Raw genomic sequence first — 22,058 nt, forward strand, 5'->3', positions numbered from 1 at the left:
CACTCAAAATCATTATTTTGCCTCTGTAACTACACATGCTGTGTGTGCGTGTGTGTGCGCACATCAACTGATGCAAGAGTATCATGTCAGAATTAGTAACTTGTTTTCAGACAACCTGCAGCCTAAAGAGGGTAAAAAACACTCAAAGAAGTGTTTTCTTCAAAGAAGTGTTTGAGATAAAACAGAAAGCAAGTTAGTGAAGGAGAACAGGAGAATCAGTGCTGACCTTAACAGAAGGGACAGGTAGATTTTTTGCTAGTCTGCATGCAGTACACTTCTTTGGCAACTGCAAAAGCATCCTTAGCTATTACCCTGAGGCAGAGTTTTAGAGGAACAAGAAAAGCTGTCCTCATCCTGAAGCAGTATGTTTGCCATGAGGGCAGGAGAAGGAATACAAGACCACATCTGAACTCTACCTTCTGAGCTGCTGGTTGTCTCCTGTTCGGAGAGAGCGTTAGCAAAGGATGAGCCACCAGCCAGTTGCTCTGACACAACCTCTGGAGGGGTGGGTAGCTGAAGATGAGTGGAGCCTGTGGAGCCCTGACTGGATAGGGTGGTCAGGAAACGATCCTCTGAAAGTACAAGGACAGTTAAGGACACAAGCAATCATTTTTCAAGTTCTGTGCAGTAATTCTATCATTTAGAAAGACTCTGAAAGTTTTTAAACAATTATCAAGATGCCAGTTTAGCATCATTAGTAACACAGTCCCATGCTTTGTTTTTTGCCATGGTAAGCCAGAAATTGGCTTATCCCCATCTTGTGCAATGGGGATTCACTGTCAAACTTGGTAATTTAGAGAAATGAAAGCTCCCACGTTATATCACAGAAAGGGTTACAAATCAGTTTTTTTTTTTTCTGGTAGGTTAAGAAAGGAGGAGAAAAAAAAAGCCAACCAAGAAAAAAAACAGACCTTTCTCTCCATTTTGCAGTGCTGGAGAAACATTGCGTGGAGAGGCATCAATGCTACTGATCTAGAAAGAGTAACAAAACATCAGTGTTGATGCGTGGGTTTTTATAGCTATATCCCTTCCTCTCTCTGTGAAGGGATTCAAAAGCAAACTTACTGCAGCAGAGTGCTCCCACCCACCACTGCCAGCCTCAGCACCACCGCTATACCTGCCAGCATGTGGAAGACACTAGCCACAGCACAAGCATCGCAGCTTGCCATGGTTACTATCTCTGTATGCTGCTTTAAGAGAGTCCTTCTCTGTATACTGCTTACAATAGTAGTATGTCACAGTAACACTGTACCATTTTTGCTCCCACTGCTTTGACCCTGTTGAGACTATAGATTTGGATGAATGGATTTTATGCAGATTTAGAGTCCAACACAAGGGCAGATGTACCCTTGACACTGAATACAACTCCATGCTGTCAACATTTATATTATCAGCAAACAAGTGCACAAGCACACAAAAATATCAAGTACTATTTATACTTAGTCTTCTATTTTTGTATAAGAGAGTTCTCAGTTATCATCCTAAAAAGATGCATGTGTTTCCATGAAACTTAGGCTTTTACAGCAGCATGAAATTTTCTTCTGTAAGAACAGTTTACTTAAAAAAAAGAAAATTCAAATGAGCAAACTGAAGTTAGTTTTAGACTGTTGTAATGTACCAGAACAAGAGTTTAGCTTCCAGTCTGCTGCAAGTACCTTGCTTTCTTCACCTTGCCTTAGCCTTCCAGGGCTGGGTGGCACTGAGGGGCGTTTTCTCCCTTTCTCTTGCTGGAAGAGATCTTGCAACCTTAAAAACAGAACATCAAAAATAGATTACAGGTGTTAGCACGAAAGGTACAAGCTATGAAAATTTTCCATATCAGAACACTGCTGCACAGACCTTCACAAGTCAACCTTGGGTAGCTGCTGAGATGTGCTGGAGGACAAGCAACCAGTGTCAAAACCTTCCCCTCATGCCTTGAGGAACACTATAGCAGCAAAGCCTGCTCCAAACACCACAGGCCAAGTGGTCTATGGAGTAAGAGGGGAGAGTTTCCCTAAGGACTGCAATATAATTTATCTAAAACGTTTCTTTTGACACTTGCTCAGCTCTAAAATCAGTTTTTTTGCATCAATTGCTTTCACATGCTCTCCCCTCTTACAGTCTTTCCCTTCTCTTTCCATTTAAGTGATGCTTTCTCTTTTCAGATGTGAGCAGAGTTCAACAACACACAATATTTTTGTTATCTGCCCTTTAATTATGGATGTTCTGTTCTGCCAGTCAGCTCTGTCATCTTAACCAGTAGAACATTCAGCATAAGCTGTAATAACACCCTCTGCATAGCAATCGTGCTACAGGGACAGACAGGAGGGCATATAAAAGAAGCTCTTCCCTTCCATAAGCACCATAGCACCACTGTTGCTCACGATTCCAACACCAGTTCTCCTTACCTGTTATTCCAGGCTTGCAGCATCTCACACAGACCTTGTTTCTTAGCTATCAGAGACTCAAAAACAGACTGCAGCTGCTGAGGTGTGTCCAAGGATGACGAAAGCAGCCTTGCTTGAATCTTCTCGGTCCAGTTCCGAAACTCCCCCTCCTCCATCTGCCAAGAGAAGTTTCAATATTCTGTCACCAGGTGTGACACTCGGGCTGTGTTGCTTCTCCACATGCTTTGTAGCCTACACTCTGCTGGGGTAGAAGCAATTCATTACCTCTTTCTGTGCAAAGAGGTCTTCCATCTTCTCCTCCCTTGTTTTGCTAAAGGTATCCGTTTTCAGAGAAGCCAAGCGATCATCAACAGCAAGATACACCTGTGACACCCTGTCAACAGGGATGCAAAGTGTTAAGCTGTGCTTGCTCAAACCATCTAAAACATTCTTTCACAGAAGTCTAAATGTATTTGAGATTGGAGTTTCACAATATAAGAGACAACATGAGCCAGCCTTCCACACAGTAGGCTGCCCCACTGAATCTATTGTGAAAGTTAGAAATAAAATCAGTGTAGCAGAAGTTTCAACAAGCCTCAATTTTGCCATTCATGAAAACAGCTTCTTCCCAAGCCTGTCTCTCATCTCCTTTTTCCCCTCCTCTATGCTTTAGAGTGTAACTGAGCAAAGACGACCAAAAACAATCCAACACATAAAACATACCACACTTAACTGCCACATGAACTCTCTCTCTCCCTACAAAACTCCAAAAGAAACACATGCAACACTACGCATACACACACCACAGTTCTATTCAGACAACAGATTGAACATCATCATCTTAGCAGTTTTTCTAGGCTAAAGTCAAGACAAACTTGGCAGACTGTCCTTCCAAAAAGGCATGTTAAAGCAAGGACACAAAGCATTACTCGCAGTTTTCAGATTAAGCCTTCAAGGACCACTCCCTTTAGTCCATTTTTAGTATTACAGGGAGGAATTAGAAGTGCTTTAGCTGTAGTTGAAAAGGCTTTTCACAAGAGTGAAGCTCCAGACATCAGCTCACAGTCAGCCTTCCAAAGGCTAATTGACAACATCACACTAGAGCACTCGGATATCAATCATGGATGTGTGGACGGATCTCCTCTCTTTCAAGGATGCAGGAAAGGCAACTCAATTTTTACTGGTCATGTTTAAGATAAACTGCAGCAGATGAAAAGATGTGAAGAATCAGCAGAGAATGAGCAAACGAAGGTGAGAAAGAAGGTTCCCAACTTGCTCTTACTTAGACCTGTGCATACTCATGAACCTCATGAACTTAAGTGTTTAAAAATCATTACTTTTCTATTAAACAATGAATATTTAGCAACTATATTGCTTATACTAGCAAGAACAGTTTTATGTATGCTATTGATAGCACTCCAACACACTAATAAATTGAGGAGGGCATGAAAGCAAAGCTCACTTTTGAGAGAAGTCCTTCAGGTCCTGCAAAATAGTAACTTTTAACGGAGCTTGTCGCTTGATGTAGATTTTGGGGAGCGGCACACACACCTCAAGCAGACGGATTGGAGAGTAGCTGCAAAGGCAAAGAGGCAGCTGTTAACAACAGTCTCCCCAGATAGTACTTCTACACCATGTTGCACTTTGTGGCTTTATACGAAATGGGCACTGTTGATGCTTTCCAAGCAACACCGGGTTAATTATCCATCATGCTACAAAATAAAGTTTTGATAGTCTTCTAGACTAGACAGATCTCTCAAACGGAGACCACTCATTACTGCCCTCCCATACCATGAATTATGATGATCCTTTCGTATGGATGCTCTGTATCCCACGTAGAGCAGTGATAGCACCCAGAGCACCCTCTGCAAGCCCCCTGACCTTGCAGTTATAGCACAGTCACACTTCCCCATGCTGTACTTAAAGTGAAGGACAGACTCAAGAAATCCTAACTTGCCTAGTATTATGTGAAGCACATGGTCAAAAAAGGGTTACTAGCAGTGGACCTCACCTGAAAGATGCCACCATCTGATTATAGGAAAAATACTGATGATAGTCATGGTGAATGGAGTGACCACAAGGCTCTGCGTTGGCCCTTCGAGTGTACTGGTGCCCGTAGAACCTCAGCTCGAGGTATTTTGCAAAAGACATGGACCAAGAATCACTGGAAAGGGGGACAACTGGCGTCACCTGAAAATTGAGAGCAAGGTATCTTAACACTGTGCTTGAAGGAGGAAATTAAGGACAGGGTAACCTAGATAGCCATCTAACATATCTGGCACCATGACTCTGGAACGTACCAACACAGATACTAAGGATAACATACACATAGTTAAAATAAAAAGGATAAGCAGCAATTGCTAGTCAGAGATGACTCCATGAGGTAACTTGAGCAAGTCTGAATATATCCCTTGATGGAAGCTCATATCTGGGATGTTAATTATCTGTACAGGGAAAGTTTCCAGCAGCACACGGTCAGCAGCAACGGCTTCATTCTACACTTTTTCCATGGTGACTCTAAGTAGAAATACACTGGTATTGCCCTACAGGGTATTTGGACTCCACAGTGCTTTAAGCTTGGAGTAGCCACCAATTTACACATACCTAATAGCCACAAACATATTAGTGTTTACATGAGTAAACTGAAATAAGAGGTTATGGAACAGGCAAATACCTAGTGAAACACAGCTTGCCTTCAGCAATTAAATTAACTTCCTACAGACGTCTTTAAATCCAACACCCATGTTTAAGCTAGCATTAAGTGGGTGAATTGAGTCATTCACATGGGTAATTAAAATGTTTTCCAGTGTGAGGCACCAGGTGAATCTTGTTTTAACTAAGTTTTGCTCTTGTCTGTCAAGGCTCTTCAGTTTTAGGATAAGTTTATCTAGAAATGAGTATCCTGTTCACTAAGTTAGAGAAGAAGTCTCAGATAACATGCAATATTACTTGCTCATGGTTTTCAAAGCTATCATTCATCTGATAAAGTTTGTTCTTACTTTCTAGGCTCTACTAAAGAAAGTCTAGACATTGCATTGAGTCAGTAGTAACCGATGCAGACTGCCCAGCCTATGGCAGAGCACAAATTCCAAGTGGCTTTAGCCACTTACCAAACTAGCAGGTTTCAGCACCTGCCCTTCCATTCACACAGGTTCTTCGGTTGCTTTCAAGGCCTCCCCTCAGGCAATGGACCACGCTCTCCTCTTTTAAGAGGGCAACTCTAGTCAGCAATTCACTTACAGCAACACATCAACTCCATTTAAATCTGTCCTGCCAGGGCAAGGTTTGACCCTCTCTAACAGTAGCCCATCCCAAGACGTTTCACCTTTGGATGCAATTCTGAGAAAGCAACTTGTAGACATATGAAAACATTTATATCAGTAATAAGTTTTGTGCTAGTTTGCCCAGAGCTTCAGGAATAAGGAGCTCTCAGAAATGCAGCCTTTCCGCACAGGGGCAGTCACCACAGAAATACCACAGGAAGAGCAACAGGTTTTAAGCCTGCACACTTGCCTGCTTGCATAGTCTACACCAGGAGTAGGTGAGAATCGTGTGCTGGTACCCAGGGACCGGTGAGTCCAGCTCCTTTAGCACAATCTGCACACAGCCCTGCCCATGGACAAAGCGGCGAATGTGATGCACCATCGGTGTTTCACAGAACATGCTGGGACACTGGTAGGAAGGCCTTAGGAAGAAATACAGAGACACTCCTAAATCACCATGTGCTAGCATTCCTAAAGAGATGATTCAACATATTTATATCACAGCATTAAAAGGCAACTAGATCTTTACTCTAAAAGTTTACTTTGCAGAAACACTCTTCACTAAGGGCCTATTACCAAGCCCTTTATTAGGAGCAGCATGTAGGGAAGATTCTCCTGTCAGCAGTGGCTGTGCCTGTCCCAAAAGCAATGAATGTCACAATCTTTTTAAGATAAGACTCTACCAATGAATTCCATATAGCCCACAAAATAGGGATCAAGCACCAAGTAGTACTTGCCACCACATAAGACTAGCACCATAGCAGCATTCCAGATCAAAGGCTACTGGGGCTTGAATGTTTCAGCTCCTGAGGTAAGTGCTGAGTGCAGTGTTGCCATACCACCAATTCATGAACCCTCCTTGGATGGAGATCTCCCAAGCTATGCAGCAGAGACACCAATATTAAGAAACAAACAAACAACCACACACAAACATGACTATTTTTGACACCAAGGTGAAATAGGGAAGTGTTTAAAGAAGTTATAACTTCCTCATGCAGGGCTGGAGTTATATAGGTAGCAACTTATAACCCAGTCACATGAAGCAAGTTACATGAAGCTTTGCTAAGGATTAAAATGCTTTGGACCATTGCCATCCTGGGAAATGTGGCAAGGCCTTGCCCTGAGATGTTCAGATAACACTGAAGGACTTGGGGTTTTTTCCATACAACTCATATGAAATTTCCAAGAGAAATCCCAGAAAATTATGATCAATACAGTCACTTGCCTAGAGGAAAAAAAAAAAAAAAAAAAAAAGCTATTTGGAACAAGTCACAAGAAAGCACTTGTGTGATCACATTTGACTTTATGAACTTACAAGTCTTGCTGTATTTCCTCATTAAGAGAAAAAAAGGGACAGACTGGAAGTGGGAAGCAGCGGATGTATTGACTTAAATTCCTAAATCCAGTTCCTGTTTCACTACAGCACGCTAGTAAAGCAAATGGAAAAGCAGATTTAGGTGGTAAGCTTTCCTGAGGACACAACTGGTTTGTCAGGATTTTGCTTTTAAGAGCATGGCTGTACCAATTTGGAATAAGTTCTTCCTTACCTGAAACAGTAGCGCTCCAGAAACACACCCAAAGTGAGGTCATTTTTCCCATAAAACTCCATGGTCACGATCCTAAGGAAGAGAAGGAGCAAAAGCTTTAGAGAAGGATCCTGCCACTGCCAGCTGTGGAACGGTTTTGATACACAAATCTTCATCTACAATATGGTTGCTTTCAGCCCTGTATTCAATGTTGTTTTATTTTTTCAAACCTTCACCACCCTTCCCAGACCCCTGCTGCCAAGTTTAAAGTTCACTATTAAGTGATTTGAGTTTCTATTGAAACAGCTTTAAAATTGATATTTAAAAGCCAAATACACTTCAATTGCGCTTTTGAACTTCATGTCCTGGAGTATCTAGACACAAAAGCCTAGACAGTTTGAAGTCTCAACCATTAACATTTTAAGAGTTACATAAGAAGCATACACAAAAGACTGAAACTGCTTACAGACTCTCACCCCCACCTCCTCATAGGAAAACTTTAGTAGCAATTTTTCAATTCTCAGAATCTGAGGTGAGCAAGCCACTTAAGCTGTACTTGAAGGCATCAATTCAGACTTTTCTGACTAGTACCTTTAATTTTATTGCTGCTTTTTAATGGTTTTTCACCACCTTTGGCTCATTCCTCAGCTTTGTGCAGACTTTTCCCCTCTTGATTTTCATGTGAGCCAGATGAAGAAAGACTGGGACCCATCCACAGATTACTGTCAACTAATTACAGCCTCCAAGTTAGACATACAGCTAAAGCTTTTAATGCCGCTGCCTTTAACATGAAAAGGACACAGCTGTTTATTCAAATGCCACTCTCAAAATACAGTCTAGACATATTCTTTCCAAAATTCCCTCTCAAGTCTTAACTTAGGGCTTGGACATTCCTCTGTGTGCTCTCCCCACACACATTACTCTGCAGGCAAAGGCGCAACTGAAGCATCCAGTGCTAGGCAGGGCTTCCAGTTGTGCCTCAAGGACTGCAAAGACTCAGGGATATACTCTGACCCACTGGATCAGACAGGAAAATTCTTGCAGCAACAGTTCACTGGAAGGGAGCTTAAAATAAATAACACACTAAACAATTATATAAGCTGTAGAAAAACAGTTTTCATACCAAGGGCTAACACAGGCACTTGGAGCATTGCTGGACTGGGCAGAAGAGCTACTGAAGAGAACGCAGAGCCTCTGATGGTTTATTGGACTCAGGCAGTCCACCTGATGGAGAGAAAAATTCACTCATTGGTGGCAGACACTTCCATATATCACAACTCCTGGCAAAATAAAATTCTTTCAGTTGTATTTAAGGGCAAATCCCTGCTTGTTTCTTTCTGACAGACTAACCTTACATTCTCCTACAGCTTTAGGTAGAGCTATACCTTATGTAAAAGCTAAGAACTGTTTTGGACATATTAGTCATGCTGTTCTAAGTGAGGCTTACGCATGAATATTATGTCAGAAAGAAAGTTAAGGAGGACTGAACTTGAGAGAGGAGAAAAAAAAAAAAAAAAAAAAAAAAACACCACCACACACACACCCTTTATTACTCTTCCAGGCTACAGAACGCAGACTCTGCAACTGCCTGGCCCGCTCTGTGAACAGATGCTGGAGTGGGACTGTCTCCTCTTCTACACCCCACAGAACTATAACATTTGTAACATTTGCAAACACTTTTCTTGAGTCACTCAGTAAGTGTTAACAGTATTGACCAGTCTGATTCAGAGCAATGGTTCCTCTTACAACTCATATGGCCTGTGAAGCCATATGAATTTTCAGGTCATTTTAAGTGCTGACTAAAAAGTGACTACTGATCATGAACATAGAGGCTCAGGGTTCAAAATGCTTGACTATTGCTAAAGACCAGTTCTATTTTCCCTGTTCGTGGTCTTTTCCTGCATAGTTCCCACTGCAAGAAAGTTCCAAGATCTTTTTCTTTAAAAATGTTAGCTGCTTTTGGGGCACACAGTCTCCTACCTTTAAATACTTTTGATTACAAATACACCTGGCCTTGTTTTGAAATTTCTAAGGAGCTTTTTTTTTTTTTTTTTTTGCATGCACATCTGCACTTCTCCACATCACTCAAGATAAATAATCAAATACTCAGTGCAATGACAGCCTGTACCTATATGCCATTTCATTACGCTACGCCTCCCCACGACGCAAATACAACACCTTCAGAAGTCACCATTTTAAACAGCAGGAAAGTCCAAATTCAAAAATGAAAACACTTTCTCCTCCTCCATGTAAATGTTTTCAGGGACTAGTCATACAGCTGAACTGAACAGACAGCTTACTAATGCATGATTTTGAGGGGATTTTGTGCACTTTCCAGGATATCACCATTTAAAGGTTCTATTTCCAGTTTCACAGATTTAAAACAAATTACTAGGCCTTCTGCAATGCCAAAAAAAAAAAAAAAAACTTGCACTTTCTATAGTATAGCTTAAATCTTACCTTATTAGACCATGAAGATTCACTCTGGGCAAGTCCTTTCTCATCCTCTTCAATTCTGCATCCAGTTTTTCCAGCAGGGACACTGGAGGTATCCTTACTTTGGGCAAAGGGATCTGCGTTTTTCTGCGTTATTCTCCCTCCTCTGGCCCGATAATCAGCGAGCATCCTGGCTAAGCTCTGACTATCGCCCAGATGCTCAGCTATTCTGGCATTAACCAACTCATGGGAAGGCAAAATTTGGATAGCTTTGGCTTGGATACTCCCATTCATCCCTTGCAGTCCCGAGAGATCCCGCAATAATTGTTTCTTCCTTCTGCCCTCCAACTCCTTGTACTCCTTATTGAGGAGAGGAGACCAATAAACCTGCTCAGGGAAGTATTCCCTGGCAGGACATCTCATGCCTTTTTCTGTCAAAAGAAATGGCTCACGGAACATCATAACAGGAGAAATGCAGAGAATAACATCTTTTAACTCCTGCTTAAATGCTGCAGAATAAGTCTTGAGACGATCCTCAGAAGAAGCTACTACTTCTGTGACATAGAGGCCAGTATCATCCTGGAGCGGGTCTCTGAAGACTCTCATCTGACTCTTGGACTCCTGCAGCTCATCTCCCTGTTGCAGAGGCTCTAGTGGTTGGCTATCCAGAGTAACCAAGTGCTGGTCCATGCCATGGAGGGGCAGCAGGGATGTTTCGGGTATTGCAGGAGGTACAGAGTTGAACACAGGAAATGGTGACTCTACTTTGTGGTGCTCTTGCTGTTTTAAGCACACTGTTTCTTGCTGACTTCTCTCTTGGTCACCTCTCTCAAATACACCTCTTTGTTCAATGAAGTTGACCTCATCAGAGGACACTGACTCAGAGATGACAGGAAGCTTGTCCGAAGAGATTTCCATGTCTCTCATTGCTGTGCTGAAGTCGTCTCCATTGAAGAGGTTCTGATGTTCATTTTCATCTCCTTGCTCCTCAATAAGGGAGTGAAATGAGGCATTTTTGGTTAGAGTAGGGGGCATGGCAAACTCATCCATAAGGAAAGAGATTTCCAGCTGGGAATGATAAGCCACACAGACCATGAAAATCAGGATCTCCTTCACACGGGCCAGCTCATACTCTCCAGCCCCGCACAACTTGATAGTGCAACCCAGATGCTGGGGACACCCTTCAAAGAACATCAGAGTTTTTGTTTGATCTAGGAAAAAAAACAAACAAGACAGAAGTGTAGGAATGACCACTACAATTAACCTGCTCTTAAACATCTCACACCAAAAAGCCTATAATGGAGCAATAAGGCACAATCCATTTATAGAAATTCACACCACTATACTGAAATAACTTTTGCTAACAAAACAAGCCTTGGCTGTAAACTTGGCCTGTTTTGTAAAAGAGGTCAATGTATTCAAAGGTCATTGCAGAGTGAGGGATGGGATGAGAAGTAGCAAAGCAAAAGAACAATTATCCACCCAAGGACATTTACTCAGCCTTAACAGTAAAGGCTTTACGAGCTTTTTAAAGGCAGTTTCAAAGCCAGACGGGGCAGAAAAAGGCAGAGACTGCTTTTCCGACAAAAGAATTGTAATCAGTGTTTGTGTAGTAGTGCCAGGGAGTATCTCTTGCTCCTTCCTTTGCAGATTTCCACCGTCTAAAGCAGGTTAGAGAGGAAAGAGCCCAATTTCCCAAGGTGCACAGTGAAAAGGCAAGAGGCAGTGGGCACAAATTGCAACAGGGTAATTTGAATGGACATGTTGAAAAACTCTGTATGGTGAATATCCTTAAGCAACTCAACAGGTGCTTAGAGAGGCTGTGAAATCTCCATCATGCAAGAATTCCAAAACTTGATTAGACAAGACCCTGAGCAACCTCAAGAGGGCCCTTCCTCTTTTGAACACGAAGTTGAGCTAAAGAATGATCGCCCAAGGGACCCTACAGCTCCTATCTATTTAAGATGAGCAAGACATTTATTCTCTCAGGTAAACAAGCTAGGACACATTAATCTTTACTCACCACTGGGCAACTGGAACACTTGCATGTAAAATTTATGACAGGTTCCCAAACGTGGTTTGGTCAACAATTGATCCATTGACATCACTAAGTCTCCCTGGGTCATTCGACTTACCCGGTCTAACACTTGCTGTGAAAGAGAGAAAGGCAATAAGAATCTAAAGGGCAAAGAGAATCTGAGAGCTACACTAGCACCACTAACTTGCTCTTAAAAAAAAAAGTGTCATTTTAAAAATAATTTAATTAAATTTAATAGAGTATTAGAAAAGCAGCTCCAGGTTTTGTTAGAAGAAAAACAAAGACAAGTTTTTGAAGGAGGCTCACCGGCTTGACGTTGATGACCAGAGTGATACCATGCTCTAGCAGCATGTCCTGGGCAATGCGGGACACAGTCTTCTCAACGAGAACCAAATTAGGCCTGACATCAACTATTCGCTGAACGTAATTCTTCAAGAACTCCCTTTCCTGCGGACAGGAACAAAGCATGGCAGTAATACTACAAGCCTGTCTTGGAGAAAAGACTGAAACATTTTTCTCTCTCATTTCAATACAGATTGTTCTGATAAAGGAAAACAGCTACACCGAAAGCATCATCAGTTACCTACTGTGCACCTTTCTCCCCTCCTCCAGATGCAACAACATTCAGTTTAACAGCAGTTTGTCAAGACCTTAGGACAAACCTTCACATCAGTACAGCCAAGACAAAGCTTTTACTAAAAGCTGACCTGCTCAGCTGAACTAGTGCTTCTGTAGTGTTTCCCATCCCATAGGGCTTTAATAGAGATACAAAAATAGCTATAAACATGTTCCAAAGCAGACAGTGAAATGATCACAGTGAACAGAGTAGATACTTCTACCCTGTTCATAAAAAGAAAAAGGTCTCAGCTTAAACCTTTACTGAAAAAAAAAAAAAAAAAAAAAAAAAAAAAAAAAACACTCACTTGGAAGGGGTAATATTCCTAATGCTCTTTCTCCTGCAATCTGGTCCATTAGGTACCAAATGGAGGCAGCCTCAGATGCATTTTAAGGAAACAGGCAAATATAGTATCAGACTTCATGGCTCAAGGTCATATGGACAGCAAACACCCACACAACATTAATTCTGGCCTAGCCCTGAAGACTGATCCTCAGAGGCGCACACAGGGTGCTAAAGAGAAAAGATCCATCTGTTTTCACACCCATGGCATCTCCCTGCTCACAAGGGCAAAGCACTTGTTCCAAGGGAACGTTCTGCAGTTCACCACTTCACTAGCTTGGGTGTTGTCCACTTTTTCAAGCCCAATAAGAAGTAACGTGGGCACAGACTAACTCCCACTTATACAGCTAAGGAAACTGCCAACTGCTACAACAGAAGTTTCTCTTTTTCCTGTGCAATCCCACCAACTCAGGTACACCTTGCATAACTGGAAGCAGTGATCACAGTTTTGTTTGAATTAATAGGCCACAGGCAATTAAACAAAACTGGAAGAATGATCTGACCTGAAGTACTATAGGATCTATGCAGGTAAACTTTGTTTCTTCTCGATAGAGGTATTCAATTGAGCACTTCAGCAGAAGAATTTTGGGATTTTTTATGCAGGAGTTCATCTGGGAAAGATAAAATAGTTAGAACAGAAGATACATCCAGAAGGGAAGAAAAAACAATACAGGGCAGGGAAGGGTAGGTATTCTACCACACTTAAACCAGCAAAGTTGGAGCTATTCTCCTCATGTGTTCTTTCCCCCTTAGCATGTTACAGCCACCTCTAGGATTTTCCCTGTGTTACAGGACAACAACTGTCCCACAGGAGCACACCACTGGAGGTTTTCACAGTCACCATCCGGAACCTTGAAATCTTGATGCACTCCAGGGTCTCCATCCTGACCTCCTGTTAAAAGCTCATTTTACTATACTGCCATAAGTTAGGATTACAAGAGGTCTTTCTGGCTAATTCTTGGGATAATTATAGTTGTCATCATTCAGGATGACAATTGAGGTGAAAGTGTTGTTTACTTAACACGCATAGGGAAAATAGAGAGTTTTTTTTTGTTTTCCTCATTAGAATCTTTAGGCAAAAGAAAAGCTTTGGATAGAAACACACAGTATGCTCACATTTAAAAGCCATCCCAGTTCAAGGCCTCAGCAGACTAACAAAAACCCACACACCTCTAGAGTGGAACCTTCACAACCCAGAAGGCAAGGAAGCCACAGCACGCTTCTGCCCTCAGCATGCACTAGAGCCAGCAGCCAGTCATCATGCGTGTGTTACCTTTTTGTGTGCAACGTTCTTGGTGCAAACAAATCCATTCACCACCATGGAATCAAACTTCTTCCCGCCAGGGATCTAACAGGACAAAGTTGAACACTTTTAGGGTTGTCATACATTTCCATAACTTCTAAATGGAGTACACAAAACACTTAATGCAGCACATGTGCAGACTTCAACTACACCTTCAACTAGTAGATGAGAGATCAGATACTGTCATGGTGCATAGACAGTTCTTTTCTATTATAGTCTTGCAGACTAAGGACAACAACACAAGACCAAACATTAAAGTTGCTGGATTTTCAGGCCCCTCCTGAAAGATGCACCATTCTTTAGATTGGGCAGGTACTGTAAGATAAGGGAACCCAAGTTCTACAGGCCAAAAGGAATATACACCTCTGTATGTGCCATTTCCACCAACAAACAAGAGTATATGGAAATCACCCCCTGCCTACTGTTGAACACCAATTAGTGTGTCTATAATCATAGCCAAGCACAAGAACAATAAACAAAATGGGTCTCTAAATATCATGTTTCAAGGAATGTTTGTTATCACAGTGTTATGAAAACATCTATGAAGGGCATCCAGTTATAAATCTCTCTTTGAATCTATGTTTCAGAAGGCTTCAGCAACAACTGATGTCGTCTGAATAGATGCCAAATCACCACCAGAAATATAAGGATCTCCATGGCTGAGAAAATAAGAGAGGTCTCCTGAGAGGAGCTCCTGCCGAGGAGGCGACTGTGGTTTTCAGGCCCAAAGGCTCCCTGAAGGTTACTGTCATGTTAGCCTCACAGAAGAAACTTTCGAAGCCAAAACTCCAGCCTTGCCATTCAGCAGTGTCATCACTGGGCTATCCGGCAGGACTGGATGCACATCTGATAAGAATTAAACTTTCCTCTGTAGGAAAAGTCCTGTGCTTTGTACAGGACTTAAACCCTCCATAACGTGTAGCTACACAACAAGATATTGCTACAGAGTCCTGCAAGCTCCCATTCTAGTGCTCAACATCTCTCCAATCCAAGCACAGAATGAGCAGAAGCCAAAACCAGAATAAAACCATTACAAAGGTGTTGCTCTTTGCTACCTTGTGCAGCTTATAGCCTGGAAGACGATGGTTCAGAGCATAAAAGCATCTTACACAGAAGATGCAAAGTTCCTTTTTTCCCTCCACAACTCCACTTCAATCAAAAGAAAGGTGTTTTTGAATTAAACCACTCAATATGCTGCAGGTGAGGGGAAGGAACCTTTCCTTCAAACGAAGGGTACTCCTGTTTCCCTACATCCATTCTGAAACTTACTTTTTTGATGTGGACAAATTGGCGGATATCCATGTCATCATCTCTGTTTTTGACATCAGGCCGCACAGTCTGAACCACCTGGCAGACCACAGGTACAATGATGTCCCTCCAGGACAGCGACAGGGACTCATTGTACAGAAGCTGCTGAAGCAGTGCCATCATATGGTTGTGATTAGCAGAGCTATAAGAAACAGTGAAGTGATTAAGTGTGTAGTAAGGAAAATACAAAGCAGTGATAAGCTGAAGTTACCTTTCAGAAATTCATTTCTTAACATTTACAGTGCAGTAAATCATCTGAAGTAATAGCTGTCTAGGATGTTCTGCACTCAACTTTTGTCCTCCTACTTAGAGGAGGAAGGCAATAATAAAGGAGGAAAAAAAAAAAAAAAAAAGATACTGGTTAGAATCTTTTTCTTAATGCATATTAGTCCCTTATATTGTGCCCTGAAGTTCAATTCCTACGGAGTTCGTGGAACAGCAGGGCTTCACAAGTTATTCCTCAATATATTCACATTTTTCTATATGTTTCTTACAGCAGCCTTTCCATGGCTTGTTTCTCCCCATTCTCCTCCCTCAGCAGATCCAGATTGCTGTGGTGCCAGCCTAGCGGCGTGAAAAGGAGTTCTTTGGACTTCTCCTCCACTCTTCTGTTGAACAATGACTCTGTAAGAGACAAAACAACCTTGTTCATAACGGCAGAGTTGAACACGTGTGTCTTTTGGAAAGGCTACTTCAAAAGAGAAGACTTTGCTGAGACATCAGTCTAAGCTTCCTAAAATGCCTATTTGAGCTAGACAGCTACAAACAATATCAAGTACAGTAATGGTAAGTGTTCAACGGAAAAGTGAACTCTTATATTGCCAGGATATAGCAAATAGCTTGTTTTCTCACTTGCCTTGGCAAATTCAGTAATAGCCAGCTATAAATAAGCAGCAAATTCAAAATAACTTGTATAATCATAACACATAATGCCTTTTGTGTTTAGAAGACTGGTGAAAGGCCCTAATTTCATTCACAAAAACCTGCTGCTTTAAAGATAACTACATAAAAATAGCATTAGAAATAGTCAGGAATTTAGTTTAAGCCACAGCACAAGGAAAATTATAGTCAAAAAACCTTTAACTTTTTAACATCTTAAAAATAATAATAACAATAAAGCTTCTTAAAAGCAGGGAAAAGTTGCTCTGTTCTTAATAATCACCATTTTTAATTCTTCAACTTAATTTTAAAGCCAAGTTTTGGCTAAACAACTTACCTGGATCATTAGTATATGCTGAAAGTGCAATTGTTAGGTATACTCTTATCAACAGCACATCTATTTCTCCTCATAAGGATACTTTATTTCTCCTCCATCCGACCCCTGCCCCACAATAGACACGGATGATTCATTTTTCAGTCAACCCAAGTAACTTCAGTAAGCCTCCTTTATTCTCCAAAATAGTCCATAGACTTAATAATACCATATCCCAGTTGTCCAGACAGAAACGTTTACTACTCTACTACAAGATTATAGACCATTAATACTGGTCTATCAGACTTGACTTCAGTAAAAATACCGGCCTGTATGAATACAGCCAAGAGAGTAGCTGGTTTTCCTTGGGCTAAGTTTTATTTATTTACTTAAAAAAAGTCTTATTTACAGTCTTCTGAAAATGTTTTGAAGAAATGCAAAGCCAAGATAAGTAGGAAATAATAAGGAAGGTGGAGGAAAAAGACACTTTTTTTTCCCCCCCCCCCCTCTCTTCTGCAAAATCAGTTATAGATCAAGCATCAATTTAGACAATTTAACTAAAGATTTCTCTGGCTGTAGTTCCTGGGTTTTCCCCCTGCTTATTTCCTCTTTTTATGAGCCTATTTTAAGAAAAATAAATAAACAAATAAACAAACAATCCCCCCCACACACACAGAATCATAGCATCAAATGGGGAAAATAGTCCACAAGTACTGGCCATGATACTGGCAAGCACATGGTTTAAGCTCTAAAGTGAGACCAGTGGCCTCTCATTTCAGTAGTAGCGGTGGCAGTGACAGGAAAGATTTAAGAGATGAAGTTTTGAGCTACTCAGTGGAAGTGCAATCAACCATATCAGATATTTGTTTCCTTGTACAGAAATTAGAGTATGAACTTGTGGGTGGGGAAATTATGAAGAAAAATACTAAATCTTGCCACTTAGGTTTTACTTTATTTACTGTAGACTTTCCTTGAGTGCTTTTAAATTAAGAAATCCAAGAAGCCATTAGACGGCTTGAAAACCTTAGAGGTTTATATACAAATTTATTCACATAAACTTTAGGTTTACAATCAAGTAAACCTCTTCAGAGGGCCAATTATTTATTAAAGGAGTATTAATGAGTTTTGATCATTATACTAAACCACACAACAGCGACATTTGAAAGTTCCCCTTACCTTTAATAAAAGCATCACTAATAGAGAACATCTGCTGCCCTCCGTTGTCAGGATTCAAGTACTCTGAAAGAAAAGAGAAGAGGGAGGTAGGTGGAGACAGGAAAAAAAATGGCAGGTTACACTGGCTTAGACGTATAATTATATGATGGACACGCCCACACCATAAGCAGCAGCATTACTCATCTAGATGTTTAGTCATTAATTTAGCAACAGCTTGATGAGTGGTCAAGACAAGAATATCTTCTCATTCTTGTTCGATCTGAGCAGTTTTAGAAGGACAACAGAATTATCCCTACTACTGCTAAGAAATTAAACTAACAAAAAAATAGACATGAGCACAGAGTGAACTAGCACTGAGTCTGCTTTTCCAGTTGACACACACTTCATTTTTCTAGACCTGAATACAAACGTGTAAAGCTGTGAGTAGGTGCTATGTGAACATCCAGACAGGGAATGACCTCTTCATTCTGACCCAAAAATGGAGCTTCAGGAGCCATTTTGCTGCCACATAACGCCAGAAACACTTAGGTGGACTCTCAGACCAGTCCCACAATTTGGCTTACACAGTGATGGAAAGAAAGGCAGCCCATCTTTCAAGAAAGCTACAAAAAGCACAAACAGCATGAGGGGTTTGGAGGAATCCAGGCTGCCAGAGGTGGGCTCCCAGCAACAGAAGGAGCTAAGAGCTACGTATCAGTGTATGTAGGGGAAATAGGATGAAGATATGGATGTTGCCACTTCTTCTACATTTGTTTAGCTTACTAAATTACCATAAAAATACCACAGTGATCTTTCATGCAGGTTAAGTGGCTAGAAAGAGCTTTTTCACTCTAGAGGTCATTAGCATTTATATCTTTAGCTGGTTTTAACCAGCTTCCACAAAAAAAATGGTTTTACAATGGAAAAACAAAAGCAGTAGTCCAGCTTCATGACATAAGAGAATCCAAAGTCCAGAATCCAACTTTTATAACCTTTCTTGGGAAAGGACCAGGCCTACTGGCACAAACAGAAAGCAAAGCCAGGCAGCTTTCAGACACCAGAAAGCAATAGAAAGATGATGGGCACGAGCAATCACAAGGCTCTGAAGAGCAGCACACAAAAGACCCCTTATACACCACTATTTTTGAAGTATGAGCTTGTCTACAATTATTTGGTTTGAAATTGGATACTCAACAGATGCTCTGGGTACCACAAGTGGAGACAGAAAAAGAAGCTGCAGCCTCTCTTACAGCCCAATGGTACATACTGCTTCCTTGCGCTTCTTGCTGAGGCGCCGTCTAGCATTACCAGGAACCTACTGCTCGATGAAGACCTGCTCACCTTCAGCCTTCACCCACAGTCCTACAAAGTAGCCAAAGAAAGCCCTGTTGGGCTCCATCTACACATGGACATGCATATTAGCAGCCCAGTTCCTTTCCAGCTTGTAACAGCTTCAGGACATAAGCTCCTAGCGTGAGCACATTCAAACTAGATCTGACATAACCTGACTAAAAGGGCCAAGGCAGGAGCTATCATTAGCTCAAACCTAACCTTGAGCTCGCTTTGGATAAAGAAACAGAGGACCACTGCAAACCAAGATAATTTTTCTTTAATACAACTTCATGTCCTGAATCTGCTTAGTTATTAGCAGAATGTAAATTCTGCTTGGTAAGAAACCTGTACCTCCTCCTAGAGTGGACAGGTAACACACCCGTAAGGTGCAAGCTTGAGACTGTCAGAAAAAACAGCTAAATCGCATTTGTTACCTCATGCCATCACTACATGTATCACACCACGGAAAGTATTAGAAAAAGGACGACATTCTTGTCGCATATTTTGTATCTTTGTCTAACAGCAGTTAGATTTTATACCCCTTGACTCACATGTCCTCCCAGTAGCTCAAACAAAACAAAAACTCCCACACCACAGAACATGCAATATGCTGGAAACTAGCAGCTAGAGTTTTTGAACATCTTTTGCCTTACCCTGACTAAGCACCAAAGTGGTCAGGCCACAAACCACAGTCTTCCCTGTAGATACAGAAGCTAAGCACGAGTGCACACAGCCTTCCTTCCACAGCACCACCCACAGATACACACTGAAGCCTGAACAAAAAAAGGCACAAGGTGGTGGCTCCCAGCAGTTGTGTGGGCTGCCTTGGCAAGCAGCAGTGCTGAGGAACTCTGTCGTGCTATTCTGATCTCCTCTGCTCCTTCCCTGGCACAGCTAGGGGACACCAAAGTCTAACTACCCAAAACACTTTGCTCCCAGGATCAAGGATGCTTGGCTGCAAGGACACTTAGGAAACACAGCTTTCCATACTGATACAGCATCTTTTTAAAAACAGCATATAAAAGTCACTTTTAAAACAAACTGCTCTAGCTACTTAAGCATTCACCTCTTTCCCAGAATTAAGTGCCAGAAGTAAACTTGCTTGGTTTCCCATGTTGATTCACACTACAAGCAAAGTACTATTGTGCTTAAATGCTACTATGAGCATGCTGCTATACTCATTTGTAAAAAACACTACAAGCCAGTTAACTTGGAGTCACTAAAACTCCATGAAAATCCCCAAACATTACTCCGCCCTGGACATCAAGAAGTTCTGCCACTAGATCTTCTAAATCACAGCTGGCACATCACAGGCTATTGCTTCTAAGCAGCTGACCTCAGTGACTGGTGGAAATTGCACAGCCCTTAATCATTTGAAGAAACCCCCTAACCACTTACAGACTACACAGCTGACCTGCACTTCTAGCTCTGTTGCTTTGTCTTCTTGGGCTTCCCCAAGGATTATGATTTACAGCTGTGCAGAAACTGAGTTACTACCCTGAAAAGGTGGGTGTCATGTTCAGTTTTGCTTCCTTATTTCAAGGCAAATGAAGTCATCATAAACTAGTCTCCAAGCAGACAATTCTGAAGAAACCAAGCCCAGCTAAAGAGTCCATAATGAACACAAGGAAATTACACATCCCTGACAGCTACAGAATCAGAGTCACCAAATAACTGAAGTGCTCTGACCTGACCTTATACTCTGGTTTCTCTTCAGATCGTATAAAGTAACTATAAACCTTTTTATATAGAACTAACTAGCCTATCTCAGCTGTCTGATCAGCATCACTGTGATGTTGGTAACATCCTGGAAGATTTTTTTTTGTAGAACACAGCCAAGATGAGCCATGCTGAAAGCCTAGGGCTGAACTCAGATTTTCATAGTTTCTGGAGCAAAGTTTTAAGTCATCCATTTCTGCACTCTAGGTACTGTAGTGTATCCCTAGGACTCTCCGCCACCATTTTTGAAGGCTTCATGCAACAAACCTCTAGACACCTAAAAAACTTTAGTCTCACCCTTTCAAATAAATGTTTCCTTCTGCTGAAGACTTTGGCTTTCATTTTAACTGCTTGTTCCCTGGTTAGGACTTTTCTCTAGAGATTCTTGTGCCAGAAAGCCAAAAAAAGGATACATAGCAAGTCCTATGTATCTGTAGACAATAAAAATCTGCAATTTTTTCTGTAAATGACAGAATAATATTTACTGGTCCACAATGTGGTTTAATGACTCACACTCCACCATTCTGATCATATTACTGATACATTTAGCTCAAGGCAAAGCTAGTCTCTGAAAGGAGTATCTCACAGTTTTCTGGTATGAATTGCACTCCTAACCTGGTTCACAGACCACACATTTCAGGGACAATAACAAGCAGCATTTAGCAGGAAATCACAGAAGACAGCTGAGTGCTGCCGGTTTATATAGCTCAAAACTCAAGTAAAGCTTTAAGCCCCCTCACCACTTACCTTTTCTGCTGGTCTTCTCTGAACTCTCAATCATCAAAATCTTTCTTACAAGAGCTTCCGTTCTAGCTATAAAACGCTTTGATTTGGTTAAAAATTTCTGAGAGAGGCAGGCTCTCTTATATTTCCCCTTCATCATGTAATGTTTTTCGTGTAAGACAATAAAGACCGAGATATGTCTTCAAACAGAATTATCATCCTGCAAAGCCTTAGCACTGGCCACAGCCAACCCGCCTACAGCCTGCTTTATGGGCAGCATACCCTGCCAGCTACCCCTGCTACAGCTGTTAATTTGCAGGATACTACAGCAAACCTGGAATAAGGCCCAGGTGATCTACTCCAACATCTCTCCTTTCTAATAGGAAATATATCCCTTGATATATTCTCCTTCTCTACACCCTTCTTTCCCTGCAGATGTAGTACTTTTTAATTTGATTATAAGTGAGCTGCAAATTGACACAGGAATCCCTAATGAACTGGTCTCAGTATTTCTGACAGCTTCTCTCCCTTTTCACTTATCTGTTCTCATCCCACATCACAATCCTGCTCCTCTCTTAGGGAAAGATAAGCACCAATATTTTCTTGTCGTTCTAGATTTTTAGCAAATGGCAAAAGGTGACTGCAATGGACATGGATAAATGCCCCTTCTAACTTGTCTCACTCAGCTGCTTATGCCTAAGGCACTCTGCAATCAGCTGTGAACAGTTCTCGTCCC

The 22,058-nt window shown here is 41.5% G+C and overlaps 1 protein-coding gene across 1 annotated transcript in view; it reads right to left on the bottom strand.

Annotated features, from left to right (window-relative positions):
- The window catches only part of PIKFYVE (phosphoinositide kinase, FYVE-type zinc finger containing), a 55,485-nt gene that overhangs the window by 10,927 nt on the left and 22,500 nt on the right, over positions 1 to 22,058 (bottom strand). The window contains exons 12-29 of the mRNA XM_010220397.2: positions 17,570 to 17,632; positions 15,696 to 15,825; positions 15,163 to 15,343; positions 13,864 to 13,938; positions 13,094 to 13,201; positions 11,939 to 12,079; positions 11,618 to 11,744; positions 9,619 to 10,805; positions 8,282 to 8,382; positions 7,180 to 7,251; positions 5,883 to 6,054; positions 4,381 to 4,559; positions 3,832 to 3,945; positions 2,655 to 2,763; positions 2,391 to 2,545; positions 1,656 to 1,746; positions 912 to 972; positions 417 to 572 (exon numbers count right to left, since the gene is read on the bottom strand). Coding sequence (XP_010218699.2) covers positions 417 to 572; positions 912 to 972; positions 1,656 to 1,746; positions 2,391 to 2,545; positions 2,655 to 2,763; positions 3,832 to 3,945; positions 4,381 to 4,559; positions 5,883 to 6,054; positions 7,180 to 7,251; positions 8,282 to 8,382; positions 9,619 to 10,805; positions 11,618 to 11,744; positions 11,939 to 12,079; positions 13,094 to 13,201; positions 13,864 to 13,938; positions 15,163 to 15,343; positions 15,696 to 15,825; positions 17,570 to 17,632 — 3,222 coding nt within the window. The remainder of the gene's footprint in view (positions 1 to 416; positions 573 to 911; positions 973 to 1,655; positions 1,747 to 2,390; positions 2,546 to 2,654; positions 2,764 to 3,831; positions 3,946 to 4,380; positions 4,560 to 5,882; positions 6,055 to 7,179; positions 7,252 to 8,281; positions 8,383 to 9,618; positions 10,806 to 11,617; positions 11,745 to 11,938; positions 12,080 to 13,093; positions 13,202 to 13,863; positions 13,939 to 15,162; positions 15,344 to 15,695; positions 15,826 to 17,569; positions 17,633 to 22,058) is intronic.

This window comes from Tinamus guttatus, unplaced genomic scaffold (genome assembly GCF_059628265.1).
Source record: "Tinamus guttatus ecotype Peru unplaced genomic scaffold, ASM5962826v1 Tinamus_guttatus_pri_ptg000197l, whole genome shotgun sequence".
NCBI lineage: Eukaryota > Metazoa > Chordata > Aves > Tinamiformes > Tinamidae > Tinamus > Tinamus guttatus.